Source organism: Gallus gallus, chromosome 13, assembly GCF_016699485.2.
Source record: "Gallus gallus isolate bGalGal1 chromosome 13, bGalGal1.mat.broiler.GRCg7b, whole genome shotgun sequence".
Lineage (NCBI taxonomy): Eukaryota > Metazoa > Chordata > Aves > Galliformes > Phasianidae > Gallus > Gallus gallus.
Window position 1 is genome coordinate 7436220 of NC_052544.1, and position 18289 is coordinate 7454508.

General features: G+C 40.5%; 2 protein-coding genes across 6 annotated transcripts; one reads left to right on the forward strand and one right to left on the reverse strand.

The window, feature by feature from the left end:
* Positions 1-4033: 4033 nt before the first annotated feature.
* PTTG2 (pituitary tumor-transforming 2) lies at positions 4034-7032 on the reverse strand. 2 transcript variants are annotated; one of them, NM_001277740.2, is made up of 6 exons: positions 6947-7032; positions 6134-6236; positions 5667-5842; positions 5176-5269; positions 4565-4714; positions 4034-4182 (listed from the first exon to the last, which is right to left on the reverse strand). In NM_001277740.2, the coding sequence occupies exons 2-6, from the start codon at positions 6213-6215 to the stop codon at positions 4103-4105; spliced, it is 582 nt and encodes a 193-aa protein (NP_001264669.2). In that variant the 5' UTR covers positions 6216-6236; positions 6947-7032; the 3' UTR covers positions 4034-4102. The 2 variants fall into 2 exon arrangements, with proteins under 2 accessions (NP_001264669.2, NP_001264670.2); NM_001277741.2 differs by lacking the exon at positions 6134-6236 and having other exon boundaries at positions 5176-5342.
* A 203-nt stretch (positions 7033-7235) lies between these two features.
* Positions 7236-18289, forward strand: SLU7 (SLU7 homolog, splicing factor). Of its 4 annotated transcripts, none has more exons than XM_040646879.2 (16): positions 7236-7297; positions 7426-7608; positions 7784-7937; positions 8229-8309; positions 8894-9058; positions 9958-10023; positions 11432-11479; positions 11944-12075; positions 12345-12442; positions 13863-13930; positions 14168-14307; positions 14994-15155; positions 15574-15678; positions 15826-15900; positions 16149-16253; positions 17217-18289. In XM_040646879.2, the coding sequence occupies exons 2-16, from the start codon at positions 7445-7447 to the stop codon at positions 17394-17396; spliced, it is 1743 nt and encodes a 580-aa protein (XP_040502813.1). In that variant the 5' UTR covers positions 7236-7297; positions 7426-7444; the 3' UTR covers positions 17397-18289. The 4 variants fall into 4 exon arrangements, with proteins under 4 accessions (XP_040502813.1, XP_040502814.1, NP_001006146.2 ...); XM_040646880.2 differs by having other exon boundaries at positions 7236-7264; NM_001006146.2 differs by lacking the exon at positions 11432-11479.

An 18289-nucleotide genomic window follows, 5' to 3' on the forward strand; every position in this document is an offset into this window, starting at 1 on the left:
ATGCACACTTCTGAAGTCAAACCAAATGCTTAAGTGGAACAGGTTCTTCCTTAAGTTTCCAGATAGCTCAAAACCAGCTGTTTGTCTGGGATTTTCTATACAAGCCGAGTTCCTGAGGAAAACATTCAACCCCTAAATATCAAGGCTGTGCACTGAAGCAAGTGCCATTCAAACTGGGCACTGCTGCCAGGACACGTCTCAACCTTATTAAGTAATAAAGCTTAATCTGCTCATGTCAGTAATTGGTGCATTTGGAGACATTTTGCAGGCTGTTTTAAGATCTGCTGAAGCTTGTGGAAGTTGAGCTTGCAGTACTATGAGGGAAGTGGCATCACCAAGCGCCGGTGTCTCTTGTTGCACAGCGAGTACCACTTTGGGGACATCAGAGAGACGTTATCATACTTCCATAAAGCACTTCGCTAGCACTAATAAAACTACAGTGAAAATAAAAGCTACAAAATTCATGGCTTTACTAGCCCTAGAGAGACCAATTGCCTGCAGGCTTCTAATTTCCGTTCCTTTTAAACAACGGAAGATAAAAACACCCTCAGCTGATATACTGTTCCCTGTAGCCACAGGGTAACAGCACACTGAATTCCTTACAGCTGACTCTTACCCTCCATTTCACATTAATGGAGGAATGAAACCCATTACAGATGCCTGTGCTGTGCACAATGCACCAAAGGCAAACATCATCGCACCACAGCTGTCAGGCTGCGGGAGCTGTAATGCATGCTGTTACCACGGTGCCTCCTGCTGCCAGCACCTTACAAATAGAATGAGTTATTTGACATGCACTGCAGTAACTTTACTCAGCCTGCTAAGGGATTATTTTAAGTGAATCTCTCAGTTCTCTTTGCAGAAATTCAGGTAAGGACTTAAAGTGATTGTTACCATCAGGATGCTGAGAAAGATATCTATCTGATAGACTGATAGCATCCAATAACGTACCTGTTCTACGTACCTCATTTCAATCCAGATTTCCCAGTCACATCATGGTTACATTGGCCTTTTAAGGATCACTCAGACTGAGAACAAGACAAGAAACACTTATATCTTAGCCATGGATTTACATCCTTGGCAGGAAGTGTAAACCTGATCGAGTGAACCAAAAGAAGGCAAGCAGTTTTAAACAGGGCTTCTGTTGATGGGGTAATGCTCTGTCACTACTTTGAGCTCAAGATGTATCTATTCCTGACACTGTCCCCTCAGAGAAGCAACACTTGACAATATATGCAATTATATGTGTATATATATATATCAACAGCAAAACTGATCAGGAAATTGTTTTTTGGTTACCAGTCAAAGAAAGTGTTTGCCCCTAATTGAAACAACGGGTAGCAGTGTTAAATTCCCAGAGGGCGGGCTGCCTGCATCTCAGAAAACAGCATTTGGTAGGCTTACATAGCCTCAGAGTAGCAAAAGATGCCTAAAAGTTTATGTTTTCCAGATAGAAGAGACTGTGCCTTTGTGACTGTGATCTCACTGAGTCACTGCAAACAGGAAGCTCAATCGACAATGATTGAACCTCATCACAGCTTGGTTCTCATGCAAGTTGCAAGAATCACAAGAGCATGCATTTCCCTTTAACCCCAACCAACTGAGTTCAGAAGTACCTGAAAGGGGGAAAATGAAAAGCTAACCAAAACCAACGGATCTTTCTGACAAATGTTTACAGAGCAGAGCTTTGCGGCAGATCTGACCTGCATTCGCCAGAGAATCCAATGAGAATAAAAAAGCCTCCGAGGAGGCTCGAGGGCAAAGTTTACCAGCAACAGGAAGACTGTCTCAATCATCTGATTATCATTTATGAACATGACATATGCTATCCATACCGAAATGAAATCTTACAGCTAGCAAGCATGCTCTGAATGTTTTGACATCGTGAGCATACACTTTGTGTATGGCACAAAAGTGTAATTACTGGAGATGTGAAGAATAATGTATGCTCTTGATTGCTGAATATGTCAGAAGAACCAATAGAGAGGGATTGTTATAAAAACCTCCCTAACACAAAATACTGGTATATCTCCAGATGAAACAGGTGGAATGCAAACAGATACAGCCTATATTTATGCATTTATGTTGATTTAGTGCCACAGCCGTGCAGTATCTCGTACTATGTTGCCCGGTGTTTTGTATTGTACCAAATAACTTCTGTTTTTTGTTTTAACTTGCGTGGCTGCATAGGAGGCCACATGGTGGCACTGTGTGATCAGTTTCAGTGCCTTACAGACATTTTTCAGCTTCAATTGGGTTTTGACTCTTGTCCCAGCTCAAATGAACCGGTAGAGACAAAGTTAGAGGTCTATGCATTTCCTTACTTTCTTCTAGTTTTGCTTTAAGTCCTGCGACTGTTAGATTATACCCAAACTTAGATTTCAGCTGAAAAGGCAATGCTAATTTTAATATTTCTTGAGTCTGAAGTAAGGATCATCAAAAACCTGAGATATATGATTAAAGGAAATTCTGGTCAGAGTTTTTGTTAAGTCTGATATTCTTCTGATTAGTTTTTGAAGTTTCAAGCCAAAGGCAAGAAGCTAGTCATAAAGACAAAGAGCAGCTATTGTATAATTCAATGGTATTTAACACTGCCTAAAACCCCAACAAGTTTGAGAGCAAAGCAGAATGAATGCCTGTTTTTATTCTAGGTGGCTGATAGTTCAGAAACAGCTAACCTGATTAAAGGTCAGGATTTGCAACAGGACAATTCCCAAAAGGCTTGTCTACCTTCAGGCTCATCTGCTTCTGGTGAGTAAAAAGCATTAAGGACTTAAAACATTCCGAGGCCTGTTATCCTCTCTAGTCTTGAAAAGGACTTTCTCTACCTTTGACAGCACAGCAGGGCACAGCACGAAGAGAAAACATTCACGTTCAAATCACACCTTCAAATCACACGTTCAAAGCACACCTCCAAAACTGTCCCTGACCTGCACCAAATTAGCCTGAGTTCTTTTAGTTAATGTGCAGTTAACGATTTACTTGTTACTTCAAGCACCAGTCTAAGCATGAGCCGGAAAGCTGTTTTTGCTGCTTCTTAGCTGTGGCATTCTGGAGCACCCAGACGACCTCACTGCAAAACCCAGGCAGCTCCGCTCCACAAGACTGTAAGAAGCTGCCTAACATTTCTGAGGAAAGCTTCTACAGGCTGCTGGTCCCCGAGTTCATTTTAAAGATTCAATAAAACATAAGAAGTCTTAGGCCTGCTTGTGAGAAGCACTGTAAGAGCTGTTCTCTGAACAGTCTCTGATTACATTTATCCAGTGGTTTTGTTACTCTGCTACCCCACTACCGTTGCTGTGTTTTCCATCACATTATAGCATTACACTTACAACATCTAAATGTTTCTTGCACATCTCTAGGGACAGTGACTCCGCCACCTCCCCAGGCAGACATTTTCAGCACCTGACCACTCTCTCGGAGAAGCATTCACTAGTGTCCCACCCGAACCTCCCCTGAAGCAACGTGAGGCCCTTCCCTCTCATTCCATCGCTAGCTACATGGGAGCAGAGGATGACTCCCACTTCACCACAGCCTCCCTTCAGGCAGTTGTAGAGAGTGGTTAGGTCACCCCTGAGCTTCCTCTTTTCCACACTGAAGAATCCCAGCTCACTCAGCTGCTCCTCTTAGAACTTGTGCTCCAGACCCCTCACAGTTTCGTTGCCCTTCTCTGAACATGTTCCAGGGCATATCTTTCTTGGGCCCCATATTCCAGCCTTCATTAAACACCTCAAACCAAGTTTTATCCACTGTGGTACAGCAGGCAACTATGAATCATGCCACCTCTAAACCTGACTTGTCTTAAATGATTACAAAAAGGAACTGGAACAATAGCAATGGTGAGAAGAAATTGAATCTGTACTTGTGACTTGAAGATTCATATACTAACATCTGGATATAGTTCAGAACACTGAATTATAGATGAGCTTTTAAGCAAGACTAAGCTTTGTTTTAACAGCCTGTCAGATAGTAAAATGCCAAATATTGGGCATGCAGCATACTAGCTCTACTGAAAGAAAAAAAGCAAGGTAAGTTTTATTTCACAAGTTAAACTAACCTTTATTATAAACACAAAATTCAATAGAAACTTCAGAGTATGCTTTTAAAACTCATAGATCATAGGTGGCATATCAATGATGTCATCCAGCGTAGACATTAAGTCAGTAGGTAATTGTAGCAAGTCTGAAAGTTAGAAATAGAGCAGATTAGTTACTCATAAAATCCAGAAATTTACATTCAAGCTAGCTGCTGGTGGATTAGCATAAGCCTCTTGAATGGCTGTGTCAAGTATTGTTAGCTTGTATAAGCCCATTCCTCCTAACAAATGAGTTAGCAATACATTACAGGAAGTTACATGGCAGTGCAGCTTTGAGACCACTACCCATGGCAGTAGAGCTGACCGGTTAAATTCAGCTCAGTTATCTACCAAGAGCTCTTTGAGACAAGTGTCCTGCTCTTGTACTTACAAGAACAATAGCTGTTCACTACTGCAGCCAACTCGCTTCCCTCCCAAACCACTAGCAAGCACTGTATGCACTGAAACTCAGGCTAGTTTTCCACTTACCAGACTCCCATGGCATCTCTTCAAGCTTTACAGGTGAACAAGTTATGCTCATAGGTTTGTCAAAAGTACTTGGGTATATCATGAGAGGAACACCACACAGATTGATATTACTTAATCTGTGCTCTTCAGGAACATCAAAACTCTCCAAGTCTGTTTAGGAAAGACACACTGTAGTTCAGTAACATCAAAAAAATAGCATGACAAACTGCAAGTTGTCCTTGATTAAGTGAAATGGGAGTAGTTCCAGGACAATTCAGTCCAACAGTTCCTTCTTATGGAGTGCTTATTTACAGTTAGTTATTAGTGTCCGTGAAGTTTTGTATGCTAATGCTTATCTGAAGCGTATGTAACTGTCATTATAAAGCAAGAGCTTTAAGAAATTCTTCTAATCTCTATGCTATGTCAACTATATCAAGCAGTATGTATGTTTAAAACCTTCAAACAAGAACAAGGTGATGTTTCAAAAATATTGAATGCCCTTATGTTCAGGAAAGGACTCTGGAGAAATGTAATACCAGCTTATTCACCACAACAGCTCAGTGAAAGTCTTACAGCATCAAAACTTAATCAAAGTCTAATTAGGTTTCAATAATTACCCGAAGAGTTCTTACCTAGAGGATCAGAGGGAAACAGGTTTTCTATTTCTGGGTAAGCTTCATCACCCACTGCATCCCAGCTTTCTAATCCAACAGTCTTTTCAGCAACCTTAAAATGAGGAGGTCTCGTTATTTGTGCTATCATGTTTTCTCAGTGTAGTACCCTTTTTGTGCCTGTAAACCTGTATAGCATAGAAAAGACATGAGCAATTGCCATACAGGCTCTCCAGCTATGTCTGAATTCTAACACCTTTGATACAAATAAGCCGCAAAAGAGAAAATGCTTCAGCTGAGCTTGTATGATGATACACAGTGAAAACAAATCTCTGCAGTGTGATATTTAGGCTCATAACAATAAAGTCCCACTAAACAGAATATGAACAAGACAGTAACCCAGCCAATATTTTGTCTAGAGTCACTTCTTCGCCCTTGTGTGTTCCCTAAGCTGTTGTGGGTACATCATGCATTCCTCTGATTCCCATCCATTACAGAAGGGTTGTACTCACTTTCTTTGCACTGCAAGGCTGATTTTTCTCTCTCATCTGTTCCTTCTTGCTTGTAACTCCTACAGTTCTGTTCACATTTCCAAGAGCCTTTCTGACAGAGCAAGATGTGGCGGGAGTTCTGATTGGTTTTTTTGGAAGTGGAGTATTGACTTGCGCTCTTTCTGATAGGACTTTTGCTGCAGACAGGAGGGAAAGGCAAACTTTAGCACCATGTCAACCCTAAAGCTTGCTTCTGATGAAGTGCATGTGCTAGAAAGCTAGTTGTTGTTCTCCACTTACAACTCAAAAGTATAAGCCCTGTCTGTGACAAAAGACAGGCGATTCCCACATTTGTAATAGTTGATAAACTCAGTTTTATTATTTATTTACTTAAGCTGTTTTGCTATTTCTGTTCAGAACAGTGATTAACAAATCCAGGGTGTGCACTGTACTCCATTCCACACTGCCTCCATGGAGCATATACCTACACGGTACTGAAAGGCGTCTTAACTGGTTCTTAGTAGCACCAACTTCATCATTCTCCTTATCCACAAAGATCAGAGTTGTCATCTCTGGGTTGATGAGAACACCCTGGAAAGGCACACAGAAAAATCTAGGCAGCTCTTGCTAACAGAAACAGCAAATGTTTGAAGTATGCTGGGAATGATGCCAGGTTGGATGGGGCCCTGGGCAGCCTGGTCTAGTATTAGATATGGAGGTTGGCAGCTCTGCCTGCGGCCGGGGGTTGGAGCCTGATGACCCTTGAGGTCCCTTCTCACCCGAGCCATTCTATGATTCTGTGATGACACAGTTGCCATGTGCTGGCTCCCAGAAGAGAATCAAGCAAAGCCATACTTCGTGTCATAGCAGTTTAGCTAGAGACTATCGCACCGGGATCCATTAATGCACACGGTAAGCTCACAGACCCACGGAGCTCACGTGGATTGGAGAAAGATTCTATGTCTCACTGCAACCCTGCGTGGTAAGGCTTAACACCTTTGGTTTGCTGCTTCACTTCTCTACAGTGCTTAGTGCTGCGTACTCCAGGAAGCCTAGGCTGCCGATCCAACTTGTAACGCGAGCAGCCAGCAGTCACCGCACAGACAAGGCCTCTTCCCCCCAGCACGGCCCGCTGCGGACAGCGGCGCGTCGCTGCGCTAACGCTGTGCAGCCCGGGTGGGCACCGCGCACCGCTCTGGGCGGCCGAGCAGCTCCTCGCCGGCCCGGCCGTGCTTTCCCTCAAGGCAGAAGGATCGCTCAGCAGCCAAGAAAGAACTGCCTGTAGAAAGCCGCACACTTACCCGCGGCGAGAGCCGGCCCGGGAGAGCGAGGATAGCACGGAGAAGAGCAGGCAAGAGCGCCTCAGAGCACAAACAGAGACAAGTACAGATACTGCCCTCCCGCCACCAGCCTCGGTATCTCCGTCCGCTCCTCCCATTGGCCGTTTCAATTAACGCTCAGGTATCCGATTGGCTCAGCGGCTCCGGGGCAGCGGCGAGACTACCGCGTTCCGGTGCCTCGTTGCCATGGTGACTACGCGACGGTTCCGCAGGGGACACGGCGCCTTTAAGGGGCGGGGCTCCGGGCCGCGGGGCATTGTGGGGCGGCGGCGCGGCCTGGTGGGTAAACAGGCCTTGGCGGTGCGCTGTCGGGTGGGTTTTGTGTGGGTGTTGAGTGGTTGTTGTGCCGGGGGCGGCTGGGTGGCGGCTCCGGGCTGTGAGGGGTACCTGAGGAGAGCCTCGTGGGGTCGGGCCGGGTCGGAACGTGTGCGGTTTTTTAGTGTTTCAGGGGGAAGTAAAATGGCGTCTGGGACGGCGGTAAACGCAGCTCCTTCGGGAGGGCCGGGCGATGTGAGCCTGGAGGAGCCGAAGAAGATGACGAGGGAGGACTGGAGGAAAAAGAAGGAATTGGAGGAGCAGAGGAAGCTGGGGAATGCGCCTGCTGAGGTGGATGAGGAAGGAAAGTAAGTTCTATGAACAGAGATACATCAGAAGTTAACAGTTTTGTTTGTGAAGCAGGCTTATGTTCACCTGGTTACAGAGTTGTGAAGCTGAGCTTAACGTAAGAGTTATTTGTTAAGCTAAATTGTGTGGTGTGTTTTCCTGTGCCACGTATCGATTTCATAATGCCTTTTACAGGGATATCAATCCTCACATTCCTCAGTACATATCTTCAGTCCCGTGGTACATAGATCCTTCCAAAAGACCAACCCTAAAGCATCAGAGGCCTCAGCCAGAGAAGCAGAAGCAGTACAGCTCCTCAGGAGACTGGTACAAACGGGGAGTGAAAGAGGTATGGGGATGATTTGTGCTAAAACAAAGCTTTTGTTTATTCCTGTGCGATAAGATAAGAGCCATTGACACCCTGCAGTTCCTGGTTATGTGTTTTGGAGGGTGAGAGGAACTGGATATGTGCACTTAGCAAGCATTACCTGGTGTTTGATAATCACCAAAATGGGCTTTTGAGTTTGGTTGGAGCACGTGTGGTTTAGTTGTGTTAGAAAAACAAATACAGCAGTTGGTGGAAATATATATATGAATCTTTCTGCAGGTCTGTTTAATGCTGTGTTCTTTTGCTATTTAGCACTCTATAGCTACCAGATATCGGAAAGGAGCTTGTGAGAACTGTGGTGCGCTGACACATAAAAAGAAGGACTGCATGGAGGTAAACTTGATGCTGTTGATATCTTAATGGTTCAAAAGTGAATGTGAATTTAGTGAAAAATGCCTGGGTATAGGTAAAATCACAGTTACTTTGGAAAAGACTACAGGTATTAAAATGCTGCTTGAAGTTATCTAAAGCAGTTGCTTTGTAGGGAAAATAAAGAGCAAAACAAAGAGAAAAGTAATCACCATTTAATTCTGCTTGTGATAAACACTGCAGTGAAAGTCAGAAACGTCTGACATTTAGTTCCTTGTGTTAGTGTACTTCAGTTCAAGTGCTGGTGTGCACATCTTTCTGTTTCTTGTCAGCCAGGAGCAGTCCTCAAAGATTATTTTACTTGCTTTCTTTATTGTCTAAAACTGAGTTAGAAAACGTTAGAGTTAGAAATGGGGTTCTTTGGAATCAGTTGCAGTTATTTTGAAATACAGAACTGAACTACTTGCGTTTATTTACAAGTCAGAGGCTTATCATGCTAAGCTTAACTGGCTTTACAAGAGCTCTGATCCCATTTTTAAAGAGTGGTATCTCTGTATGTTTCAATTGGATCGACTGATCCGACCTTTTTGTATGTATTTTGCTTCCAGAGACCCAGGAAAGTTGGAGCAAAGTACACAGGCATGAATATTGCACCAGATGAACATGTGCAGCCTCAGCTGATGTTTGATTACGATGGAAAGCGGGATCGCTGGAATGGTTATAACCCAGAGGAGCACATGAAGATTGTAGAGGAATATGCCAAGGTTGACTTGGTATGTAGGTGTTACAGTTCACTGGGGAAAGATGTAGTGTTTGGGTTCACTGTGAGGAGGAATGTTTGTTTGCACACTGCTGCTGTTAGACCCTGTGTTGTATCAGTAATGGAAAAACAGGTGCATGCTGTGGTAGCAGGCTTCACTAGAACTAGAGAAATTCAGATCTGAGTATGGCTCTGCCATACTGACTCTCCTAATTGCTTGCATTTGCTAGACAAGCCCTGTAATGTACCGGCCAAGGTGCAGATTAATTTGTAGGCAATAAAGAATTTCTAAGCTATGCTTACTATCTAGAGTCCTTTTTGTTACTGTTGTAGAACAGTGGCTATTGGTACATGTCTCTGTGGCTCTGTGATGTCATACACATAAAAACTTACTTTGTGCTGCTTTAAAATATCATTTACTTGCTAAAATGTCACGATTCTTGCACGAATTCTAAATGCTTACGCTATCTCCCAATGAGTTACCTGAGCCACTGAAATTCCTGACTATGTTATGAGAACACTATGGTAAACCACATTAGTCCTCAAACACTACTGAACTAAAATATGCTGTATTTCTTTAATTAGTTTGCACATAGCAACAAGTACAGCTGCATGAGCTTGCTTTTCTAACAGTATACTGTAAAACAGTGAAATGGTTAGTTATGTACCATTTCCTTTCCTTGGGGCTCTAAAAACAGTGTGATGAGTCTGAAGCATAGAGGAGATTTCTTTCAACTTCAGGCTGCTAATACTTTTTTAATTATTTTTTATAAGCACCCAGAGAACTGGAAGCCCGTTTTCTTGTAATAATAGATTTTTAAATGGCAGTGATCACAATAAATGCGTATGATATTACTCCATGCTTGCTATTAAAAGGGAATGTTAAAACAAATGCATTTGCATGATATGCAGGCCAAGCGTACGCTGAAAGCCCAGAAGCTTCAGGAAGAGTTAGCATCAGGAAAGCTGGAACAAGTGGTAAGTACACTGAACAATTTACTTTTGTTTAGGCTAAATAAAAACCAAACAGGTGATTTCTGCTCTCAGCTGCGTTTACTCTCTATACACAGTTTTCTGTTGCTTTTTATACCCTGCAAAATATCAAGTTCTTTGTAGTACCAGCTGGTTGTGTGTCGTGTACAAGAATTCAGAGTACCTTCTTTCAAATGAGTGACTTTGTATTTCGCTGTTGGACAAAACTTCCTTCTGATTATTAACCTTATAAAATTAATGATGTGGTATTTTAGATCAGAAAGCTCTTCTTTCATATAGTAGTTCTGCTCATACCCTGAGATGCATGTTGGGTTTTTTTAAATTTAAAGATTGTTTTGTCTAATATTGAAGTAGTGATCATTGTGTGGATTGTTTTATTATGGTTAGTATAAATGGGGGTAGGAAGGTATCTTCTTTATCCTAGAACCAGGCTTGTTTCTTCAGTCATTGCTATGACTGTTCGCTGTGTCTCTGATTACGTGAAGGCTGAGCATAGATATTTCCCTCTGGACTGTAACAGTGCAAAGTCTGCATCTTCCACTTCTGCAGTTTCCTCTTGTATTACAGGCAATGCTTTTGATAATATTTGATACAAAATTCTAATTTTAAAGGCATGTGTATTTTTTTTCTAAGCTCAATTTCTGAGTTTTAATTCCAGGTTTCTAACGTGGAGAAAACATAGTCAAAATAATGTTTTAATTGGTATTTTAAGACAGAAGGCATTGAGCAATAGATGCTGTACAATCGGAAATCCATTTTCCAGAGGTTGTCACCCTGCATTTTGTCACCATGTGGTAGAGTGAACCAATCTCTGACCCAGGACAAAATTCAGTGTTCTGACCTTCCAGATAAAAGCTGTTGTGTTTTTTTCTTTTTTTTGTCTGTATTCAGTGCAGAATAACATTTGAAGTTAAAGGCTAAGCAGATGAATAAAAAAATTGGGTTTTGTTTCTCCAGATTGAATTCTGTGTTCTGATTCGAGCTCAGTATTCTCGTCAGTGCTAATTAAATGCATGCATACCTATCTTTTTAATATTTTTTTAATTTTTCAGAAATTAATCTTGGATTTATTTGCATGATGTGAAATACTCAAACCTATTTTACTCTAAATGTACAACAAGCTGTAGGTGATAGTGACAGTGCTGAGCCTTTGCAAGAATGGCAAATCCTAGAAATTCAGTTGGTATTTCAATGACAAGGTCCATAACTTGTGTTATGAGCTCTTCCCTAGGATATTCAACTTGTAGTGATCTCTGTGCATTTTGTGCCACAAGTACACTGTATTTTTGTATCCAGCATCAGAGTCTTGCTTTGTTTTGTCTTGATCTGCCTGCCGCCTTTCCTCTCTGCACTATCTTATCTTCTCTGCTGATGTGCTCTTTGTTTGCTGCAGAACTCCCCAAGACACCAGTGGGGAGAAGAGGAACCAAATTCACAGACAGTAAGATGAATACCCACTGCATCACACCATGGGCAGAAAAAAGGACCTGTAGTTAGTGAAACAGCAAAACAAGGGTGGCATAAGGGTTTCAGAGTTGGGTTTGCGTCACTGGCTGCCTGTTCTTCTTTCATCAAGGGTTTTTTAATTAATTGTTGTTTTATTTTGTGTTTTTTTTAACTCCTGTGTGTTGTCAAACCTTAAAGGTGTCAGCAAGTAACTGCTTCTTAAGGCACGGTATGATTTGTGCAGGGTAGCTTTTGTAACTTTATATCATCACAGTTACAGTTTTCTAACTGGAGGAAGTGGAAATCCTTGATGAGTATTTCTGGAATGATGAATGTAACTGCATGATCCATAAGCACACTTAAGCCCATTTCTAATGAAACCACTAAAATCAGATCCTTATACTTGTCTGTAGAGTGAATGACTGCCTCTAACTAAAAGTTGTCCATCTCTGTTCTCAGGAAAGAGATCATAACAGTGAAGATGAAGATGAAGATAAATATGCAGATGATATTGATATGCCTGGGCAGAACTTTGACTCTAAAAGACGTATCACAGTTCGGAATTTACGTATTCGGGAAGATATTGCAAAAGTGAGTAAAGAATACTTTACAGTTGTTCTTTTTTTTCGTCATATTAGTTGATTTTAAAAGTGGAACGCTCTGTCACCACTGAGTTTGAGTGTGGGTCCCTGTGTTTGGAAGTTAAGGTCAGTTCTCAGCTCACCTCCAGCTTATGTTGGGACTTTTTCAAGGATACTGTCCTTTTAAAATGTCTTAAGTTGAGGCATCAGCAGTAATTTCAGTTCTTTGAAAAACAAAAATGTTAATAAAATACCTTATGTGTTGTGTTCTTCCCCTAGTACCTGAGGAACCTAGATCCAAACTCCGCTTATTATGATCCCAAAACGAGAGCAATGAGGGAAAATCCATATGCCAATACAGGCAAGAATCCAGATGAGTAAGTTGAAATGGAGTCATGCTGGTGCATCCAACAAAACTCTGTTAAAAATGAGATGGCTTTAATAGTTCTGTATTTTATTTTGAATCCGTATGTCATGTTATTAATTAATATCTCTGGTCAGTTGCAGGAGGAGGGGTCTTTCAATAATGTTTTACAGTAAACATGTGGAAGATATTCTATTTATTAACTTAGTGGTTTAGTATATAGAAGTAGTATTTTTTTGATAGTGGTCTTAGATCTTCAGAGGTACGTGAACTGTCATTTACTAATCTGATATAGAGCAAGGATTAGAGCGCTCTCTTTTCTCTAGAAATGGTGTTTATGAACAGTGATGATGCTTATGCATTTCATAGTATTTGAGTAACCAAATCTAAGACTTTCTCCCTTGTTTGCTGGGAGGCATTCAGCACAGCAGACCTCTAGCATGGAGTGTCTGTTCCCTGACTAAGTGCCAGAATCAGGTACAAAAACTCCCTGTGTATTCCTAGAACCTGCACAGAAAAAGTCTGAATGTTTTATTGTTGTCTAGGTAGATCACTTGATTAAAGAGTACTGTAGGAGCGCTCTTGGTTGCACATAATGCTCTCTCACCTAAAACCTGAGTCAAGCACTTGAGCTGTGACCCTGCCTTGACCCGTGTGGTGCTGTGGACATACAAAGTAGACAGATTGCAAGTAGAAACACTAATTCAGGGTACAGTAATTGGATTAGCTTGCTGCCTGAAATAGGATGGCAGTGGCTAAATGACAGCAAATAATGCTCTTTGTACCTCTCCTTGCCCCCAGATAGAGTGAAGCTAGTCAGTTTTATTTCAGATGCAAGTGCTGCTTCTTCCCAGTCATAATTTGACCTTTATTGAATCTGTGTTTCTGCTACAGTATTGCAGACTGGAAGCTTTGCAGGGTGGTTGTGGGGAGATGAAAACTGAATTGTTAACATAATTTGATTTGTCAACCTGTGTTCCAGCTACAGTTTGTGAACCTCTACAAAGAGGTGAGCAAAAGGTAACCAAGGGCAGTAAAGCTCTTACCAGGCTTAAAATCACTGAAATGCACTGAAGCTGAGCAGGAAAGATTAATAAATCCAAATGCTGAGAATTGCTGCTTGAATATCACCTGCCGTTCACGCAGTGACACCCAAACATGACTCACGGTGTCTTAGGTGGAGCTCCAAGAAAGTGTCACAAAATGTACCCAATAAATGTAGGCATTGGATATTCTGAAATGTTCCCCAATACTTTTATGACTGCTGGGAGCCTAGGCTTTGATTTCATGTATTGAGCTGAGTGCTCCCTTCTCCCCCTCTGCTTGTAACTCAGGGCACAGAGAAGTTTATTTTCCTGGTAGTGTTGCATGGCTGCTTTTAAAAGACAGTCACATAAACTGCATGCTAAAAATAATATTTTTCTCTTTTGCAGGGTTGGTTATGCAGGTGACAACTTTGTTCGTTACACTGGAGATACCATTTCAATGGCACAGACTCAATGTGAGTGGTTTCTGGTTTTCTGTGATTTACTGGGCTTTTTGTGTTGGGTTTTGTTTCTTGGTTAGCTGTTTTTAAGGAATAGACTTAAAGGACTTAAGTTAACACTGCTCTTCTGCAAAAGAAAAGTCTTTCTTAGATTGAGGTTTTCTTTCAAATTACTACAAAATTGAAGATTGAAATTTGAATGAGTACCTTAGTTTGAAAGTAAACACTGAGTGATGCCTCTTTTGTATACAGTGTTTGCTTGGGAGGCTTATGACAAAGGCTCTGAAGTTCATCTTCAAGCAGACCCTACAAAATTAGAGCTGCTCTATAAGTCCTTCAAAGTGAAGAAGGAAGACTTCAAGGCACAGCAGAAAGAAAGCATCCTAGAGAAGGTAATACACATTTGGTTTTATTTGGTTAGAATTCTGTTGAGTTTGAATTCTGGTTCTTAGGGAACAAATACATAATGTTATGTGAAAACACAACAGCTGTTCTAATGACCTTCACGATATGTAAATTAAAAGATTTATATACACTATCTAATCTATTGGAATCCTGTAAAAAAAAAATAATAATAATAATAATACCCCAGCAGCTGCATCACAAAGCTTCCTTTAATTTTTTCTTCTCTTGACAAGCAGAATTTTCAGAATGTAGTTTTAGGTGAAGTCTTAAAAAAAAAAAAAAAATCTTTTATATTTTGCTATTGTTTTCTTGGCCAACTGATGAAGAATTCAATAATCCATGTAGGTTCTGACTTTGCCAATGTGAAAGTGTGGAGTGGGGGGGGGGGGAAATGTGCTTTGGTTATACTAAGGTTGTACTTCCAGCCTTTGATCTGAAAAGTTTTCCTGCTTGAAACATCTTTAACATAAGGAAATCTGCTGCTGTAGTCCTCCAGGAATAAAAGTAAACATCAGTGGCCATAGGAGATGCATTTCTCTTAGCCTTTAGTGTTGTATTTCTGGATTTATGTACTATGAATAGAGAAGGCACCGAAGGTGACATTCTTGGAATGTATGCTTAACTATATAGGTTTTCTTCAGAACTCTCACAGTAATTTCTTCTTGCATTATAGTATGGAGGACAAGAACATCTAGATGCCCCACCAGCTGAATTGCTGCTAGCTCAAACAGAAGATTACGTAGAATATTCTAGACATGGAACAGTGATCAAAGGACAAGAGAAGGCTATTGCTTGCTCTAAATATGAGGAAGATGTGAAGATTAACAACCATACAGTAAGTACCTAGTTTAAGGAAACAAAAAAACCCTTCTCTTTGGAAGGGAATGACATATAGTAGATGCAGCACAATATAAAACAGTATATAAAATTCCTCCTTCTACAAAGGAGGAAAGGAGGAATTTTGACCTCTCACTATTACAGCATGAATTTTAAGAGTTGTGATGACCATCTTAAACTGAAGAGGAAGTTACTGTGTTCCCCTTTGATGTGAATGAGTTGGCCACATCCTGTCTTGTTGTTTGTTTATTTTTAGATTATACCTGTAAGGCTAATGTAAAATTGCTAATTTCTCATAACTTCCCCCCTGTGGGCTGTTTGAATAGGTTACTCATCAGGAAATAATGGCAGGAATAAATTGCATCCTGCCTCTTAGGGGAGTGTCATTATGATCGTTCTGTCATCTTTTCTTGCAGTGCATTTGGGGTTCCTACTGGAAAGAAGGCAAGTGGGGTTACAAATGCTGCCACTCATTTGTCAAGTTCTCATACTGTACAGGAGAAGCTGGGAAAGAAATTGCTGTAAGTATATTCTCCTTTTGTTACTTCAAAAGAGTTGGAAAGCATTCATTTCTGTAAGCCTTAGATGATTTTGCTTTTTCTAAAGTTGTCCTTCTGCTTTCAAACATGCTTTGTAAATGGATATCCTTTCTTTTGTATGCTGTACAGAATGCTGAAGCAAATTTACTAGAGGAGCAACCCAGGGAGGAGGAGCACATGACAAAACCAAAGACACTGATGGAGGTGGGTTGTCTCCCTTTCTAGGGGAGATATTTTTCTTCATCGCTTTAAGCAACCCAAAAGCATGTGTAACTACAAAATTATTTAAGTCATTTCAGTAAGTCTGGAAGTTATCGAGTGTAATTATTATATCATTTATATCTCTATTAAAAACTAAGCTCTCGGTATTGGTAGTAGACAGTTGGGATTTAATGGCTTGAACATTACAACTGTTTACTGAATCTTACTGCTGCTATTTTTCTACCTTGTAGATCCACCAAGAGAAACAGAAGGAGAAGAAAAAGAAGAAACACAAGAAGAGCTCAAATTCAGACAGTGAGGGTGAGGAGAAAAAGAAGCAAGAAAAACTTAAAAAGGTACATTCAAAAACACGATTTTTTTTTTGTGGCAAAAAGAGCTTCAGATGCATTCTACATCAGGTTTATGAAGTCTGTAATACTTCTGCAGTAGAATTTTGTGGACTGTTCATGTTAATTTTGAGCCAAAGCAAATTCAGAATGCTGTTATATGTTCTATAGTACATCGCTGTTATTTCCTGTTTCTCAGGCAAACATGCAGCAGATAGCTTTGGAAGACTTAGTTTAGAAGATACAGAATACTTCCTTCCTGGTCACCTATTACTTACGCAGATATATAAAAGACATCACAGAACACAGCAGTTCGAGTATTAAAGCAAGTTGCAGAGATCAGAAGCATTGTCAATGCTCAACATAGCAGTTTTTAATCTCATGGTTAGGCACCAACTCACAGCTAACAAAATAAATACATCCATAAGCTATCCTGTCCACTGCTGAATGGACCCTGTGCAAGCACAGCACCATGTCCTTGGGTGTCCAAAGCAAATTAACACTAAATAATAGTTAATTAAAAAAAAAAAGTAGGGTTTTTTGCTTTTCTAATATCATCGTAGTAGTTGGAGGAACTGAAGAATTTGTATTTCAAAAGGCATATTCATCTATAAGATTACACCCTAACTGGAAAAAAAAGACAAAACAACCCCCTAAGATGGCATGTTTTTGTACTTCCAGGATCGTGATTACTTTTTAGGTAGAACCCAGGAGTTTCTTACTTGATTTTGGCAATTGGAAAGGAGTATCTTGTTTGCAAAATACCAATTTACCATTGTCTTGTGGTAAAGACTAAAAAATGAGCATTAAACAGCACACAAAGTATGCTGTAGGTGGCTAGGCATGTGTGCATTGCTTATCCCAGCATTCCGCCTGCTCCATCTTTGTTATACTAGGATTTGGTGTAACATTTTGTTGGTTTGTTTTATTATTTCTTTTTAATTCATTGCCTTTTTTTTTCTTCCATTTCAGGCATTAAATGCAGAAGAGGCTCGTCTCCTACAAGTTAAAGAAATTATGCAGTTGGATGAGAGGAAGAGACCATACAACAGCGTATACGAGACCAGGGAGCCAACAGAAGAGGAAATGGAAGCTTACAGAATGAAACGTCAGAGACCTGATGATCCCATGGCCTCTTTTCTTGGACAGTAGTTGTGCTAAAGATCATTCCAATACCCAGAACTTTTTTTCTTTTTTCCATGCTTGTTTACAAGTCTGTAGACAATTCTATTCAATGCAGCTAGGAAATGCCAGAAATGGCAGAGATCTGTGCACCACAGAGGCTGGTGAGAAATTCTTTCAGTAGACTTGAGCAGTCTAGTACTTAAAACAATGTTATATTTGTATGTATATATACAGTCACAAATATATATGTACATAAGTGTATAAATGCATTTAAAAAAACATACACTCTAAATTCTTGATTGGAAGAGAAAAGATCTGATGCTGGCTGTAATTCCAGAAGTTCCAGGTTCATTTGGCTACACATACAGACTTAACTAATTCAATAAAACTAACTACAATGAAGAAGTGATCAGTAGGTGTCACTGTTAATGTATAGCAGTAATTGTTGCCTATAAATTTGTACAGCTATTGAAGCCTAACTTTTATTTGTAAAAGGGCTTGCCCGTCACATGGCTTTAAAAGGAGAAATAGTTTTTGATCAGTTCTTACTGAGTATTTTGGCATGTAAAAATCATTTTGTACAGTTTTGATTAAATTAATGTAAAGGTCTTAAAAACCATCTAGGTGTTGTAATTACAAGTTCAGGAGAAGCTGATTATGGAGCTTTAAAATTCTCATTATGTTTCTGCAGGTGTCAGTGCACACTTCAGCTGCAGAGATCTAAGTTGTTTGGTTTTGTTTCATAACAATATACATCTTATCCTTATAACCTCCTGAGTCGTGTTACATGGTGTGAAAGTGATGGTTACATATCAGTACACTCTGCTGGCATGCAGCATCTGCGTTGTGTTTGGAAATATTTGTCCTTGAACTGTGGATTCTCCACTGCAACTATTAAAAGCTGCAGAAATGGGTGAAAA